We start from the raw sequence: 16,980 nt of genomic DNA, 5'->3' as shown, positions 1-16,980 counted from the left end.
TCCTTTTTAATATTTATCATAATTTGAATCAAAACTGAAAATGGATCAAAACTGAAAATGGAAAAGTACAAATATTAAACCATGTTACAAAAGCATCTGTTCTGTTCCAGTTATGTAATTCATTCATTGAGCCTCGGGGACTCATTTACAAGAGAGACCTGATTTCTTTAACAAAGTGTGTTGACAAAAGTGGATAACAACAACAATAGACAGTCACAAAAGAAGCATACAAATTATTAATATTTTTTTTATTATTAATAAGCCACTTTTTAGTTATTATCCATAAAATAAACTAAAATGGGGTGGCACGGTGGATCAGTTTGTAGAGCGGTTGCCTCTTAGCGAGAAGGTCGCCAGTTCAAATCCCGGCCAGGGGCCTTACTCGGTGGAGTTTGCATGTTCTCTCCGTGCATGTGTGGGTTTTCTCCAGATACTCTGGTTTCCTCCCACAGACCAAAAACATGCATGTTGGGCTGAGTGGTAACTCTAAATTGTCCCTAGGTGTGAGAGAGCGTATAGTTGGTCTCATTTGTCTCTATCCCTGTGATGGACTTGAGACCTGTCCAGGGTGTCCCCTGCCTCTCGCACTGTGATAGCTGGACATGGGCACCAGTGACCCCCCGTGACACGAAAAAAGGAAGAAGCGGGTTAAAGATGGTGGGTGGATGGATGGATAAACTAAAACCAAAGTGAACCAAGACATAAATCGCTTGTTTGATTTGTTGAAACAAAAAAAAAATATATAGTTTTTGGGTAAAATTTGTTGCTGATTGTTTTATTGTTGCATCAATAAAATCCTCCACACCAGTTCGATTAAAAATATTTAAATGAACTAAAGTTTGCCAAAACGCAGACCACATAACAGCATAAATATATTCTGGATGCAGAAATTAAACAAAGAGGTCCTCAGAAAGTCTGTTGATCCAAAACATTTGAGCCGATCTGATGAATAATCTGTGGGTGGAAAAGTCTAACTGGATCAGAACTTTCTGCCTATCACGGTATTTCAGAGGAGGTTCTACCTTTAAGACTGAAATCGGGGATTAAATTATTCTCATAAATCTGTTTCTTTACGAGCTGTTAGTACAGTAAACGTGTGTGCTTTTAGTTTCAGCAGTGTGAAGAACAGCAACCACGTGCTCTTCAGGGACTTCAACTACATCAGAGCCACTCAGCACAACCGAGCGGCCTTCATCAGAGTCTTCTGGAGGAGCTTCAGACAGATCGGCAAGAGTGGAGGTGAGAGCTGCGAAGACGAACCTTAGAAAGAGGAGAAAAATACTAAAGTTTCAGTTTGCAAACATCCTGACTTCTTTTAAATAGCACTTTGTCACAGAACACTTAGAAAGCTGACAGAAGCACACTTTTTATAAGCTGCAAGGACATTTCTTAGACATTTTTTATCATTCTGAACTATTAAGTCATTGATGAGTAATGAAGTCATCAGCCAGCTCGTTAATGACTGACGTCTGAAGCTTTAGAGGAGACTGGCCCATATGAAGACAGGTTGGAACATGAGGCTGGTGTTGTTTCAGCTGAGGGTTTGTGTGTTTTTGTCCGATTGCAGACCTCCTGTCGGTGCTGGAGTACCGCTCTCTGCTGCAGTTACTGTGTCCGGACTTCCCACTGGAGGTGGTGCAGAGAGCAGCCAGGTCAGCACAATCAGAGCTGCTTTGATTTTAACTGGAAGCACTTCTCTCACACATTTCTAAAGGAAAAGTTAGAAAAGAAAAAAACTGTGATCAGAAAGTTTCCTGAGCACTGCTGCATCGCAGCGTGGCGTTCACTGCCGTGGGAAACAAGGATGTCACGGGTGAAGCTCCCAGGGTTCATCGTGACATGAAAGTTTAAGATGAATCCAAAATTAAAACTCATTTCTCTGAGTTAACTGCTGGTATGAAGTGAATTTCTTGTCATTCTCTCATTCTGCAGGATGGTTCTGATGGACGACACCACTGACTGCCTGATGTCGTTCTCGGACTTCATTTATGCCTTTCAGCTGCAGCTCTACTACCAAGGTAACAACACGACTCACTGAAGGACGAGCATTCATGGAACAAATTGTGGATTTATTTATTTTTTCGATGTCAATGGTGTTGTCACGTCCTGTTACCTTGGAGTTGGCTCAGATGTTGCTCTTGGTTTGATGCTTTTTTTACACGTTGTCCTTAAGGACAAACCTGCCCATCCAATCAACTCTCTGCGGGGGGACACGTGTCCCAATGACGGGACCTTGTCTTTAACCAGAGGACACCTTGTCAGTCCCTCATGCATGCTTTCTTCTACCACTGTTAAACAAATTGTACACAACTCTACCTTTGACCATTTGAGTGTGTGTTTGCAGCTCACGCCGACTCTGGACAGGTTCACCAGACTCATGTTTGAATTAAACTAGAAAAATAAAATTTTTAGGTGTAAATGTATGGTACTTGTTGTGACGACAGAAGTTTGATGAAAAAAGTTGAAACCGAGTTGGTAAAGTTAACACAAGGAGAATTGAAGCTATAAGTAGGAAAATAGAAGCTAAAAGGTACAAAATAGTAGCTTTAAGTGTTTCAGGGGAAACAATTTTTTAAATGGAACTGAAGAAATTTTATTGCATTCCTATAAAAAATATATTTAGAAAAATCTTAAAGTTACAGAAACCAAAAGTCATAGCACTTTATTTTGGATCGAGCTGAACGTTTTGATTGATGAACGGCTAAAATAACACAAAGTCTGCAGAAGTAATTTGATTATAAAACCTACTGAAGAAACTGTAAACAGGAAAACGATTTGCTGACTCAGCATTCACAGAATGAGCTCTGAGGCCTTCCTTTGTGCACGTTTCTTTAAAACGATTAAAACGTTGCTCAGTAAAATTTGAACTTGGATGATTCAGTTTTCTGAACAAACTGATAAGTAAAATAAAACGTTGTCTCCTGCAGAGTTCCTGGACGGTGTTCTGCTGATCTACCAGGACCTGTTGGCAGGAAAGAGCCCCAACACCGTCTTTGTCCCCACGTCCACCCCTGTGGAGCAGCAGCTCCTGTCCGCGGCAGCGGAGGAGGAAAACGAGAAGGAGGAGCGGCAGCAGGACGGTGTGGAGTCATGCGTGCTGTCTCAGGGCGTGGACACCCTCTGTGACCGGTTCAAGTACAGGTGAACTGTTCAGACGGCTGCCTGATGACACCTAAGACTTCACTGATGACTCCAACATGTTTTTATGCTCTGTCTGTCTGTCTTTTGTCTGTCTGTCTTTTGTCTGTCTGTCTGCATGTCTGTGTGCAGCCATCCGTCCAGGACGTGCATGAAGGAGATCCTGGAGCAGACCGATAAAGTCTCTTACTACAGTTTCCTCATGAGTCTGAGTAAACACGAGAGCATCAACCAAACCATCGGTGAGTTCACCTCTGCTGCTTTCACTCTGAGGAGGGTTGCTTTTCCTCCTCCCTCCTCTGCCTCAGGGAGTTCCTCCTCTCAGATTGGTCCAGCAGCTTTCAGCTTCCCACCCCGTGGGATAATAAAGATACTTTAACTTGAACAAAACAAGCAGCCGGTGGTGATAAACGCGTTCTAATCATCTCACAATTCCTCAAAGAACATGAAGAAACGACATGTTTGTTGTAAAATGTAAGTCGTGATATAGTTAATGATTTGTGTTCCAGATGTTTTTGTTGAAGGGAGGGAGCAGATTACTGGTACTGAGACCGAACAGAACCCTGCAGATCTTTGTTCATTCACACATTTTAATTTAAATCCTGTTTGTGACCTGTTAAGGTATAAAACTCAGGTTTTCTGTGTTGTTTCTTGCAGGAGCATTACCGAGTAGAGCCGAGGTTCTCATCGACCCTGAAATGGACCAGGAACTGGACAAGCTGTAAAAACACACAAACACACCTTCATCCTTCACAAGGCTGTTTCTCACTGGGCTGAGACCCAGTCCACTTCCTTGTTCGAGTCACAGAGGGTCGCAGCTCTGCTTCAGTCTTAAACATGTTTAAAATAATAGAGTGGTCCCTCATTTATTGTGGGGGTTACCTTCCAAACCTCCCCCCGCAATAAGTGAAAATACGCAAAGTAGCAACATTCTATTTATTTTAGTGTGTATATACATATATATATATATATATATATATATATATATATATATATATATATAAAGGCTTTATAAACCCTTCCCACACTCTTGCAACGTTCTAAACCCTTAAAGGTATGTAATTTTAACAGCGTACGTACAGTACTGTTTATGTAGCTACTAAATTTTACTCACCTGCTCAGCAGAACAGCAGCAGTTCTTGGTTCCACTCGGTTCCAGTCCAACTTGGTTCAGTTTCTGCAGACCTACCCTGTAGCGTCGAAGCCCACAATGTTCTAAAATCTTAAACCTACTAATTTTAACAAAATACTTTTATGTAGCTACTAAATTTTACTCACCGGCTGGCAGAACAGCAGCGGCTCGGTTCCGCTCCGACTTGGTTCTGTTGCGGCCGACCTACCCTGCTGGTTCTGGTCAGCTCTCTTGCTCGGGGTGGTGGCGGTGAGCTCCAGAGAGAAGCCGGACTTACGGCGACGCATCCCTGCTCAGAAGTCCTTGTGGACCAGCTACCAGCTCTCTGATTCACCAATGGGTCTGGAAGTCCGGTTCTGCTCCGGTCCCGTGCGGCTCTCTGAATCCGCTGGGTGCCGAAGTCACTGTAAAGGACCGAACTTTTTCTGATTAGATGAAAACTTTCCCTCTATGTATTTCAGCAGAAGGCAATGGGACTTCTGGGCAGGGCACTGTTGGCTTCTGGGAAATGTAGTCCTTATGAGTGGGGATACAGTGTAGGCTTATTGAGAGAAAACTACAAAATGGCAGCATCTGAAGTTTTTTTTTTAACTTTTTATTGTACAGTACTGTATCCTGTACTGTCTCAATCACGTGATTAAAATTAAAGTTGACAGTCGTGTGTCGTGCACAGTTTTTTTTTCCATCGTGTACAATCCTACTTTGAAAAACCGCGAAAGAGCGAGTCCACGCAAGTCCAACCGCAAAGTAGCGAGGGACTACTGTACTCAAAATTAAACTAAATAGTCCCAGATGTGTCACGGGTAAATAAGAACTAAAACCTGCCCCTCTTTGTTTCTGACATTATCCTTCAGATTACATCAAAAAGGCGAGTCGAGCACACAAAGGCAGGGAGGGATGTCAGAATGAGGCCACACGGGAGACGAGTTGGACTTGAGTTTGTCCTAACGGTCGCAGCTCAGTGAGAAACCTTTAACTCAGGAACGCTTCAGTTCTGAACGTTCTCCTTCACCTATACCGTTTAAATATAGATCTTTAATATGTCAATCATGTTTAAAATGTTCAGAAAGGATGGACAGAAGGATGTTTTATACCTACAGCAGTTTTCTGGACTTTTAGTGTTTTAATGATGTGGTGACCCGTGCAGCGGTTCTGGGTTCTCCCTGCGCTCTAATGTTCTGTATTCTGGGTTCTTAGGTGGGTTCTATTATTCTGTGTCGGCGTAAAGTTTTAGGAAAGACTGAACTATTCACAGATGCTGAAGATGCCTGCAGCAGAGGAGTGAATGTTTAGGTTTCACACAGTTTGGACCAGAACCTGTTCAAGCTGAGCATGTTGAAGACGAGCTGCAGCTGCTGAGGGACAGTGAAGAGTTGTCTTTCTGACTTTCTTGATGTTTTTGTGTGAATGAATCTAGAATCGCTCAGATCTCCGTGAGTCCCAGCAGCAACAGCAGCGGCAGCGCCGTCGGGGGGCTGAAGGAGGTGCCGAGGAGGGCGTCCCCCCGCAGGAACATCCACCACCGGAGGAGGATGGAGGTGGAGAGCGACGGCTCCACCGAAGAGACCGACTCCTCTGAAAACTGACCTCTGACCTCTGACCTGGCCCCTGGGCTTCAGTTCAGGTGTTCCTTCATGCCTAAATATAGATTGTTTATTTATTTATTAAAATATGACTTTAATGGACCTGGTCTCTTCTGGACCATTTGTCTTCTTCTGAGCGGTGGACAGAGGAGTGTTGATCAGTCCAACAACTTCTGTAAAACAAATCCTGACGGCTGCAGTCAGTAACAGGAAGTTATTGAGCCATGTCAAATTAAAAGACTTAGTAGAACCTTCAGAACAATTTAACAGACTGAGGTGAATGTTTGGATATATCTGACCTCCCTCCCCAGAGACAGATCAGATTAAATCATTAATCTGACATTCAGGCGGATGATGTGTGGATCGATGTCTCAAGTTATATGAATATATGTAAAAAAGGTGTTTTATTTAATTTTTTCTTCTACATTAATACTTAGTTTTTCTTCACTTTTTTCCTGTGTTTTTAATTTTTTTTTTTTTTTTTTTTTTTTTTTTTGTGGCTCTCATCATCCCAAACATCTGTTGGTTGAGAACTTGTTAAATCAGGTTAATGTAAAACAAGCCGCTGAGCTGCTGCAGAGGTCAAAGGTCAGACAGACCGTTAAAGATGGAAACATGAATGTGAGCTGATGGTTTCACTCTGTGAGGAATAAAGATTGAACTGAAAAGAGTTTGTCTGTGGTTCTTCATCTGAAACAGGAGGTTAGACAAAAAAAAAGGTTTAAAGAAATAAAAGACATTTTGTTCATCAGACCATTTTATTTGTTTTTCAATATTAAAAGTATTTATGAGCAAAACTGAAATGGCCAGTGTGTTCTCACCAGTACCCAGTGTCCTCAAGTCCGTCCCCATGACCCTCGTCCTTCAGGTCCCTTTGGGTCCATCTCAATGATCCTGGTTCTTCAGGTCTCTTCATGTCCATTTCCACAATCTTGGTGTATCAGGTCTCTTTGTGTATGTCTTCCTGATCTTGTGCATCAGGTCTCTTCAGGTCCACCTCTGTGGTCTTGGTCCTTTATGTCTCCAGATCTGCCCCCTGATCTTGGTCCGTCCAACCTGGACTTTGTCCTCCTTCACGTCCAAACTGCTGCAGCTTCTTCTGGTTGGCTGGTGCTGCTTGTGTCCCAACGATCTTTAAATCAAACAAGAATCTTTTTCCGCAGCTCCTCCGTGAGGTCCAGCTCTGAGCAGCTTCTAGTGGGCCTCTGGACAGAACCTCCATAAATTATCTTTGTCCTCCTGGGTGTGTCTCGCCCCTCTTTCTCATCTTTAGCATCCTGATGACAGATTTAGGGTCTGGGATATTTTAATAACTCACCCCTGACCTGTTCTTCTTCACACCTTTGTCTCTGACCTGTGTGGAGAATTCCTTGGCCTTCATGATGTCTCTTGTTGTGTGTTGGCCTGTACTGCTTACAGGAGTTGGTTCTGTCAGAACCATTGGAGATAAACTGAGATCATCTGACTCTTGGATAATTCACAGGTGGTTCTGACTGAACTTGTTTTGGATTCTTTCACTGTTTAACATCATTAATCTGAAGTCTTTCTGGATAATTATTCCTTTATTTAAATTAAAAACCTGATTAAATTCCCATTTGTAGGGCAACAAAACAGGAAGAATACCAAGAGGGGTGCAAACCTAGCCAACAACTGGCGTCCTGGGTGGGTTTTGACCCGGGTTTGGATGGACTTCCAGCTCAGAGTGTTGGGTTTTAGAGTGAACACTTCAGAGACAAGATTAAAGCTGCAGATCAGACCAATTTATTGACAACAACCAGCTCCAGCTTCACTTCTGAGCGTCTCGTCTTCAGTTTGTCTAACATCATGCGGCGGTCCACTCACAGACAGCAAACATTCATACACGAGTTATCAGGACGTTTCCATGGAGACGAGTTCTGTACATGTAGAACCACAGGTGGAAAAAAAAAAACAAAAAACAAGGACACTTTCCAGGGGAGCAGTTTAAAGCGGTGCACATCCGATGGTTGCCATGGAAACAAACTCAGCTGCATGCTTCCAGAGATGGCGTAGAGGCAGGGCAGCCGGCTTGGGACCCAAAAGTCCCAGGTTCGATCCCCAGTCACTGCACATCACGTGGCGTCTCTGGGCAGCACGCCTCATCCCCAAAATGCCCCCGGGCGCTTTCAATAGCTGCCCACTGCACCACCTGGTGGTGGATGGGTTAAATGCAGAGACTAATGCCAAACGAGTTGTTTTCTGGACTTTGGCTGCTTTTGTTCACTCCGTTACGGATCAGAACTGGACTCAGTTTGTTTCAGATTCTGATGGTTAATTAATGATGTTCACCTTCAGATGAATGTTTGTTGACATTTGGTGCAAATTAACTGAGATTAAATTTAATTGGTTTATATTCTGACCGGGTCATCACCAACGGTGCATAAGAACCGTGGTTCCCAAAGTTGGGGGTCGAGTCCCTGCTGTGGGTCATGAAGTTGAGGTCCTCAGGTAAACTCCAGAAATCTGGAAATATATATATATATATATATATATATATATATATTAGGGCCTCAGTTTTAAAGCTGACATGTTTCCATGGCAACCACATCAGGTGAAACCAGTCTTGTTTCCATGACAACCGCCTCAGGTGCACCGAGACCCTCATCTGAACACAACCAGCAGTTCTTTCGGATCTGGTTCTGTGACTCTTTTTCGTCTTCAACAGAAAACAAATCAATACAGGCACTGGGTCTCATTTAAAAATAAACATTTAAAAAGAAAAATTAATTTTTTTTCAGGTTTTATCAGCTCAGATCTGGTTGAATGGAGGAGAACCTTGAAGCTGCAGGAAGTGCTGAAGCCACCAGGGGCAGCACAACATTCAGCATGTCAGAAAATCACTTCTTGAAACTTAACTTTGTTTTTAAATCCCAAAATGTGTTTTCTAACTTCTGGAAGCTGTTTGTGTTTATTTATTTATTTGTCACTTTGCTGTCTCACAGTTTTGTTCTGTTGTTTTGTGTTGAACCCTCCTGCTGCCCTTGGGTTAAACTGACCCTGGAGGTCTCGAGTCATTTTGACCCAAGGGCAGCAGGAGGATCGATTCTGATCGTTTTGGTGTGTTTTCCTGTTTGTAGCCAACTTTTAGAAAAGGTCAAGTTTTTCTAAGTCTTGAAACGTAGTTTGTGCTGCTTTTTTTTTTTTAAGTTTAAGAGATCTTTTCATTTATTTGTTTATTTTTATCATCAATAAAAACCTGCAGCAGATTTTTAACCAAACATGATTGACCCTCTTCTTCCTCATCTTGATCATCAGGATGAAGATGGACCCATGAGTTTGATTAAAAACAGAAAACTTTGATTTTAGCAGATAAAAGCATCAAAACCTTAAAGTGACATAAACATACGACGGCACAAAGAAAACCTTCCCTCGGTCCGTTTGGTCACAAACACACATGAGATTGCACAGCGTCGTTTCAGCCTCAGCTTCAGGCAGGAGGACCTGCATGAAGCTTTGCAGGAGAACCTGTGAAGCGTTGTTTCAGCTTCAGCCTCAGCTTCAAACAGGAGAACCTGCATGAAGCTTTGTTAACATTTGGAAGAAAAGAGAAAAGCAGCAAAAACAAATGAGGCACCTTTGCCTTTGAAACAGCCGATTGTCACATCTAAAAGGTTAAAAAATACATCTTTAAATTTCTGCAAACATCAACCTGTGCAAAGAAACGAGCAGGTCCAGATGGTTCTGTAAAAACCAGGATCAGGTCTGGACTGGTGCAGAGTGTCAGACTTTTTGTGGATTTTAAACGTCATAAAAAGTTCCGTTTGTTGGTTTAATGAGTGAAAACCTGAAGCAGGATTTCATCAAACAGACTCGTTTTAGGAGATTCTGCTGCAGATTTCAATCCACACCAATTTAAAATATTCAGATTTTGTTTAATATCCTGATTATTTTCTGGTGTTGTTTTTTTATTTTGAGGAGGGAGACAACAAACAGCTGCAGACTAACAGCCAAATCTGTGGGAATTTTCTGAAAACATTTATAATTTCCTAAAAATACCTGGAAATGACATGTTTGCACAAAACTTTTGAATTTTGAAGGACGTGCTGCAGATTAGAAGCACTTTAGTTAAACTTTGGTTCAAATCTGATATTTGAGGAGTTTTTAAACTCAAGTCAGTCCAGTCTTGCAGAAGTTAAGGACATTTCAGTGATTATAAACAGATCTTTTAGTTTTATTTCACCTGATTATTTGTTCATTTAAAGAGAAGTGTTTGGAAGATGTAAATAAATGGGAGGTGTTGGAGGTTTTAGTTGATTTTGTTGGGTCTGTTTGCATTTCTGTGAGAGTTTGTTCATGATCACCAAAAATGATCCCTAACTTTTAATTTCTTTAGTGTTTTTTTTTTTCTTTTGGACTCTTTAAAACATGTTTTGTATTCTTATGAGGTTGGTTTAGAGCTGATAGTCTGTTTCTTTTGATACGTATTGAGTTAAACTTATTCATCTGATTCTTTAGAGTTGTTTGGCATCTTAATCTGTTTGCTGTTGTTGTTTACCTGTTGCTGTTTTTAATTATAATTTAAAAGAGTATCGATTAATGCTCTTTGTGTACTTTGGTGTATAATATCTATTTATGGTTACGTTAAAATAATTGATGTCAATAAGTGCATGATTATCACAGGATTGTTGGGCGGTTGGAGCAGGTTTACATCTGTTCTGGTCCCGACCCGTCCACACGGTGACTCGGTTAAAGGGTGCAGCCAAAATCAGAAGAAAGGTCCACCATGCAGAGGATATATCGGTGGTCCTGTCGGGATGTGAGACCAGGCTTCCATGCAGGTAGTCTTCAGTTCATGGGGAGGGGTTATTCGATGAAGATGTCCTCCGTGGGACAGGAGTATCCAATGTGCTCCTTGTAATACTGCTGGAATGCCCTCCTGAGAAAAAAAAATATATAGGAAGTAATTAGATTACTTACAGGAGCATTATTACTGGTATTAATTAGAGCAGGGTTCTCAAACGTTTTGGGTTCAGGGACCCCTTACAGGGGAGAAAAAGTTTCAGGGACCCCCCTCATAACCCTCATGTTTATTAAACAATTTTCTTCAGTTTGTCTCTTTAATGCAATAGAAATATTTGTGTAACATAAATACTTAAGACCTGTTCTTTAATAGTGTTAATACAATTTTTAGTCTTTTAAACACGGGGTATTTTTCATTCAAGACACAATTGGCAACATTTTTAATTTCAACTTCCAAAAAATACAGTTTTGAGAAAATTAACAGTATCAAAAACCACTTTAAAACTTTACCTTATTCACATATAATGAAGATAAATGTATTGGCATTTCAAATAATTACAGAAAACTCTTACATAAAACTGAACCGAATCATTGTGGTGATTGTGTCTCTGTCCTGTTTCCTTTTGTATGATTTCCCCTTTCCCACATCTGTGAGCCTGACAGGTGTTTAGAGTTTAGTCCTCGTCAGTGTTTGTATTTAAGTCTGTGTCTTTGTGTTATTCATTGTCTGAGCATCAAGTAACAAAGAAGTACACCTGGAAAAAAAAAAAAAAAAAAAAGCAACAATTTCTGATTAACCCAACACTGTTGAGGGAAAGAGTAGCGTTTTGTGCTTTTTTCTTATTAAATAAGCAGATAAATGTGCACTTAAAGTTAATTGAATTTCTCAATTTATTTAGTTTATATTTTAAACGTTTATTGTTGCACACTCCACACAGACGGATTTCATTTAAGATTTAATTAATTGCACTTTATAAGAGAATGTGTTCATTATTAATAAAGCATTTCAAGCTTTAAATATGACTACTTGCTTTCTTGATCACCCCCTGTACTAAAAACACTGGCACAAAATAAACCATACCACTGCTGGGTGCGCCCCGCCCCACGTGTCAGCCCCATTGCGGTCGTAGTCCAGCGGAGCCGTGGTGGGCGTCCCTTATTTTAATTTCTGAAAGGTGGCAACACTAGTCTCACCTTACAGCTTCAGCCAGAGGGTGTAACGATGCGTTGGACATCAGCACGTGGCAGGCGAAGCGATGTTGGTCCGGGTGTTTAGTGATGAATCCAAAATATCTGCAGCACAAAAACAAGAGATGTTCTGATTCAAACCAGCTGCGGGAACACACCTGATAATAAATCCTTGTGCAGGTGTGGCAGTTGGACTCACCTGTTGTGTTTGGGATGGATGCCGCAGAAAGAGATGTTCTTCAGCTGGAAGAAATGGAAACACTGGTCTCCCTGACAGAAACGCAGAAACAAGATTCAGATTTTAACCTTACACATATAGATGTTTTATTTTTCACAATATTTCTTTTGAATAAAATTGTCCTTAGAAATATTTTCAAGTCTTTCCAAAACGTTGTTCCCTTAAAAATCTGCTTCACCTACTGGTTGTTTTTGTCTTCTACTACTGCTTTTAGCTTTCAGGTACTTTTAGCTATCATTCTGTCACTTTTAGGTACATTTGACTTTTTTAGCTACTTTTTTACAACTTTTGACTTTTAGTTAATGTTATGTTACTTTTAGCTTTACCATTTGTTTTGCTATGTTTATGTTTTAGCAACACTTTGCTGCATCTAGCTACTATTCTAAAACTTTAGCTTTAAGCTATCATTTTGCTTATTTTTAGTTTAGGCTAGTTTTGCCAATTTGCCAACTACTGATTTATGTATTGTAGTTTTAGCATTTTTTTTATACTTTTAGCTACATATTTATACATTTTTGCTACTTTTATCTACAGTTATGCTAATTATATAATCTGTTTTGCAAAATGTAGTTCCTATTTTGACAATTTTAGCTTTAGCCTTTGTTTTAGTAATTTTAGTTAGTTTAGCTAATTTAAGCTACTGTTTTGCTAGTTTTAAATTTGTTTATTTCAGCTTTAGCATCTCTTTTGCGGCTCTTAGCTACACTTATCCAAATTTTAGCATGTGTTTTGCTAATTTAGTTGGTTTAGCTAATTTTCACTATTGTTTTATTAATTTTAATTATGACAGTTTTGACCACTGCTTTGCTAATTTCTGTTTTAGCATTTGTTTAGCTGATTTTCGCTACAGTTTTGCCAACGTTAGCATCTGCTTTAGTATTTTGAGCTACTGCTTAGATTTATTTTTCCTTTCCTAATGTCTAATGTCTTGTTCAGAACGTTGAAGTCAAGTTATTCAGAAGTTATTGTTTCTTCGGTTTGTTTTTGTCTGTTTCCGTTAATAATTCTGCTTCCTGCTTGCAGGCTGTAGTACTTCAGGTTGTCTTGGTCAGGGGCGTACCCGGTGAGCAGAGTGGCACTGGTCCTGGACACTCATCTTCACGCCCTTCAGGCTGACCTCCAGAACACAGGCCGCCGCCGGCTGACCAGCTGACCGCCTGTTACAGGCTACCTGTTAGCACATCAACCGTCAGTCTGGGGTTCAGTTTCAGTTCCTTGACTTTAGAGACATTTGTTTTAAGATGTTCATTTGATCTTAAGGTTTCAGATTGTCTGTACCTTCTGCATCGCTGCGCACAGTACGTCATCACCCATATGAATCGGGACCTGAACCGAACCCAGAAACCGCACCATGAACTGCTCGGACCAGCCGTCGTTCTGGACTGCAGGACAGGAGAACAGAATGAAGTCGCTGCTCTGATGGCGCAGAAGTCAAGTTGTTTCTGTGGAGATGTTTACCGTGGTTCGGGTCTTTGGGCACCTTAACAGCATAAAAGGCGGGAAAGATCCCGGTGGCTCCGGTCCTCATGTTGTAGCCTTGACACCACAGATCCTCACTCTGCTTCAGCAGCAGAACCGGGTCGTCCGTCTCCAGCTGCAGCTCATCTGCGTGACGGGGTACAAATCTGCAATCAGAAACAAATAAAAGGCAGATATCAGCATCATGGGTTGATGTTATAACTGCAGAGTTCTGCATTTGCTCACCTGTAGACCGCCCTGTGGCTCTGCTGCCGCTCCACACCGTCCAGAACACAGGAGAACACACCAAAGGGTCCGGCACCTGAGCACCACAGAGCCAATGTTACCCTCCCAGAACAAATTTGGACTGTTTGTTCTCTAAATTCTTATATTACAGATCTTATTGTTCCATATTTTCCTAACAGAGCACTTCTCTCTCCGACTGCAGATTTACTTGTGGTTCCTAGAGTTTCCAAAACCAGAAAGGGAGGCAGAACTTTCAGTTATCAGACTCTTCTCTTGTGGAACCACCTTCCAGTTTCTGTCCATGAGGCTGATTTTTAAAATCCCTCTTAAGTCTTTCCTTTGTGATAAATCCTATAGTTAGGGTTGACTTGGGTTTCCTGAGCTATCCCTTAGTTAAGCTGCTATAGGCTTAGACTGCTGGAGGACAAACTGACCACAGTTCTTCACTCTGCTACTGTCTTTGCTTACTCTACCTGTTCAAAGGGAGTTTTTCCTTTCCACTGTTACCATTGTGCTTGCTCAGTGATTGCTGGACATGGGCACCAGCGACCCCCGCGATCCGAAAAGGAAGAAGCGGGTAAAGATAATGGATGTTTGGAATTGAATTGAATTAAATGACACACCTGTGGAGCTGTACTGACTGCTGCTGTTGGAGAAAAGGTTGAGGAACTTTCTGCTCCTTGGAGCTCCGCCTCTTCTTCCATTAGACTCCTCCTCCTCTGAGGTTGTGGCTGATGTCACCTTGGACTGCTTGCAAACCCTGGAAACTGCAATTACTTCCCTCCTCCTCTTCACCTCCTCCTCTCTCCTCCTTTTTAAATCTTCCTCTTTCCTCCTCTTCACCTCCTCTTCTTTTCTTCTCTTCTCCTCCTCTTTTCTACTTTCTTTAAACAAAAAAATACAAGTTAAGTTAACTCTTACATCCGAAAATACAAACAGGTTTTATATACAGTAATGGCGTTCCACAAGGTGAAGTGTTGAGTTCTTTAGTTTTTTGGCTACACTTTAATTAAAAGAGACAACACAAGATATATTTTTATGCAGATGTCACTTGTCTTTGAGCTCCTCTGGGTTGGGGGGAGTCTTGTTCCTAAGTGATGGTAGTTTGGAGCAGGAGGTATACCAATGGATTAGAGCCTTTATATGCAGTAATAAGGTGTTAATCCGGTCAGTCGTGGTGAAATAAAAGCTGAGCTGAAAGCAAAGCTCTGGATTTACTGGTTCATCTACATTTCTACTTCACCTCTGGTCGTGAGGTTTGGCTCAGGATTGTAAGATCCTGGATCCAAGCAGCTGGACTGATCTTGCTCTGTCTCAGCCTCGGAGGTGAGGAGCACCTCTGTTATTTCTAAATTTTGTTCATTTGATCTCACACCTTGTGTCCTAATTCGTTAAAATAAAATCTTGTTACCTAACTTCCTTGCGTCCTCGCTTCTCCTCCTCTCCTGCTCGTACTCGGGGTCCTCCTCCTCGTTGGCTGACTGGTAGACAGTCTCTGTGTCGCTGTCCTCATGCTCATTGTCCTCTGTGGGTCCATGGAGACAGTTCTTCAGCTTCACGAGCTCCAGCTGGGCGTGCTCGTCCACAACCAGGGTGTATTTAACAGAGTCATAACTCAGCCCAGCAGCAGCCTCGCTCTTTGGTTCTGTCTGGTCCAATATGTTGTTTACCACAGGCTCACCTGGCTCTCCCCCTAATTCTGACTTGGTACAGTCCATCTCTGGTTTGTCTTCATCTGTCAGGCTGCAGGTGGGATAGTTCTGGATGAACAGACAGGGAGTTGGAGCTCCTTCTCCGTCTTCTTCTCTTATGTCTGGGTTGGCTCTGCAGGACAGAGATGGATGCAGAGGTTCTGGTGGGGGTCCCTCTGTGTCTGAGCCCAGGGACATCCTGTTGGACCCCCCCTCGCTGCTGGACAGGGACAGGGCAGCAGGGTCATCGTGGGTTCTGTCGTGGTTTTGGCCTGAGAAGAGAAAGTGGACTTTATTTCAGCAACAGATTTAAAGCTTCTGAAGAATTCTGACTCAAAGGAACTGTTCTTCAGGTCCTGGTTGGTAACATTCTGTCCCAAGAAGTACGGCAGCTGAGAAAGCCCAAAAACATGCAAATACATAAACACAAACAAATCTAAATCTGTAAACAAGCAGGATGTTTTCATAAATAGATAAATTAACCAAGTGATCAGATGTTCTGACTGTAAATCAGGAAGTACAGATGAAGCTGTGTCCTGACCTTGGTTCTGGTTCTGCTCCTGGGTTCTGGGTGCTACAGGTGTGCGTGGAACCACCATGGCAGGCAGGTAGACTTTCTGGTTGGGCAGCTTGTTGTTTGACCGGACAGTACCTCCTCCTCCACCTTCTCCTCCTTCTCCTCTGCTGCTCACCTTCGTCCCTCCTCTTCCTCTCCCATCAGGGGCCCGTCCCTTAAGGCCGTTCACCTCTCTCTGTCTCTGTCCATTCCTGTCCCTGTCCTTTGTCCTGGAGTCCTCACACAGCCGTCCAGTTCTCCTATCGGTCCCTCCGTCCCTCCCTCTGGTTTCCACGATGCTTCTCTCCTTCATTGCTCCTCTTCCTCCTCCTCTCCCTCCTCCTCCTCCTCCTCCTGCAGCTCGTCGTTGAGTCCTGGGTGTGCTGCAGGGCTGTGTGCCGGACCCTGGACGTTCTCGGGCTCGAACCCGTGCGTCTGGAGCCGAGACAGCAGTCTGAGCAGCAGTTCTGCTGTTGGACCCGGCTGTGGGCGGTTTTGGTGCCAGTCGGCGCTGAGCACCGGGCCGGACTTTGTCCTCTGCTTTGGACTGGACATCCTGAGGAGCTGGATCTCCTGAACACAAACATCAGATTATGGCATTTAATGGGGTGCGCACAGAGGGATTATTGGAGCAATAAGCAGATTATTCTGCGAAACCTGTGAGTTTGAGCTCCTTCCTGCCTGAAGCTGAGACACAGACAGAATTTATCCGAGCCAGAACCCAGAACTTTAAAAAGGTTCTGCACTCAGACTCAAGAAATAGGTTTTCATTTCAGGGCTTCAGATTTTTGAGCAGAACCAGAACATGAGCTGCTGAAGGTTCTGTTTGGTGTTCAACAAAATGATAACTGAAAACGTTTCTATTTTTAAATATCAGGTCCCTTCTTTAACATGTGTCACAATTTTATACATGTTCATATCTGCAACACCTGTGACAGGTGTGTCCCTAACATGTGACAGGTGTGTCCCTCCCTGTGACAGGTGTGTCCCTA

The 16,980-nt window shown here is 42.4% G+C and overlaps 2 protein-coding genes across 2 annotated transcripts in view; one reads left to right on the top strand and one right to left on the bottom strand.

Moving 5' to 3' along the window:
* The window catches only part of c10h11orf49 (chromosome 10 C11orf49 homolog), a 7,541-nt gene extending 1,601 nt beyond the window's left edge, over positions 1 to 5,940 (top strand). The window contains exons 2-8 of the mRNA XM_037683110.1: positions 1,109 to 1,239; positions 1,568 to 1,652; positions 1,933 to 2,018; positions 2,928 to 3,141; positions 3,271 to 3,380; positions 3,796 to 3,859; positions 5,688 to 5,940. Of these exons, the coding sequence (XP_037539038.1) occupies positions 1,109 to 1,239; positions 1,568 to 1,652; positions 1,933 to 2,018; positions 2,928 to 3,141; positions 3,271 to 3,380; positions 3,796 to 3,859; positions 5,688 to 5,856 (859 nt within the window). The 3' untranslated portion in view covers positions 5,857 to 5,940. The remainder of the gene's footprint in view (positions 1 to 1,108; positions 1,240 to 1,567; positions 1,653 to 1,932; positions 2,019 to 2,927; positions 3,142 to 3,270; positions 3,381 to 3,795; positions 3,860 to 5,687) is intronic.
* A 3,699-nt stretch (positions 5,941 to 9,639) lies between these two features.
* The window catches only part of LOC119415465 (C-Jun-amino-terminal kinase-interacting protein 1), a 13,058-nt gene continuing 5,717 nt past the window's right edge, over positions 9,640 to 16,980 (bottom strand). Inside the window, exons 3-12 of the mRNA XM_037682607.1 lie at positions 15,974 to 16,561; positions 15,153 to 15,704; positions 14,365 to 14,625; positions 13,742 to 13,817; positions 13,496 to 13,662; positions 13,316 to 13,419; positions 13,098 to 13,208; positions 11,999 to 12,069; positions 11,806 to 11,904; positions 9,640 to 10,747 (exon numbers count right to left, since the gene is read on the bottom strand). Of these exons, the coding sequence (XP_037538535.1) occupies positions 10,675 to 10,747; positions 11,806 to 11,904; positions 11,999 to 12,069; positions 13,098 to 13,208; positions 13,316 to 13,419; positions 13,496 to 13,662; positions 13,742 to 13,817; positions 14,365 to 14,625; positions 15,153 to 15,704; positions 15,974 to 16,561 (2,102 nt within the window). The 3' untranslated portion in view covers positions 9,640 to 10,674. The remainder of the gene's footprint in view (positions 10,748 to 11,805; positions 11,905 to 11,998; positions 12,070 to 13,097; positions 13,209 to 13,315; positions 13,420 to 13,495; positions 13,663 to 13,741; positions 13,818 to 14,364; positions 14,626 to 15,152; positions 15,705 to 15,973; positions 16,562 to 16,980) is intronic.

The sequence above is a fragment of the Nematolebias whitei genome, chromosome 10 (genome assembly GCF_014905685.2).
Source record: "Nematolebias whitei isolate Nwh7 chromosome 10, NemWhi1, whole genome shotgun sequence".
Taxonomy (NCBI): domain Eukaryota; kingdom Metazoa; phylum Chordata; class Actinopteri; order Cyprinodontiformes; family Rivulidae; genus Nematolebias; species Nematolebias whitei.
Note: the sequence above shows the minus strand (reverse complement) of the source record. Positions and strands in the feature narration are given on the sequence as shown.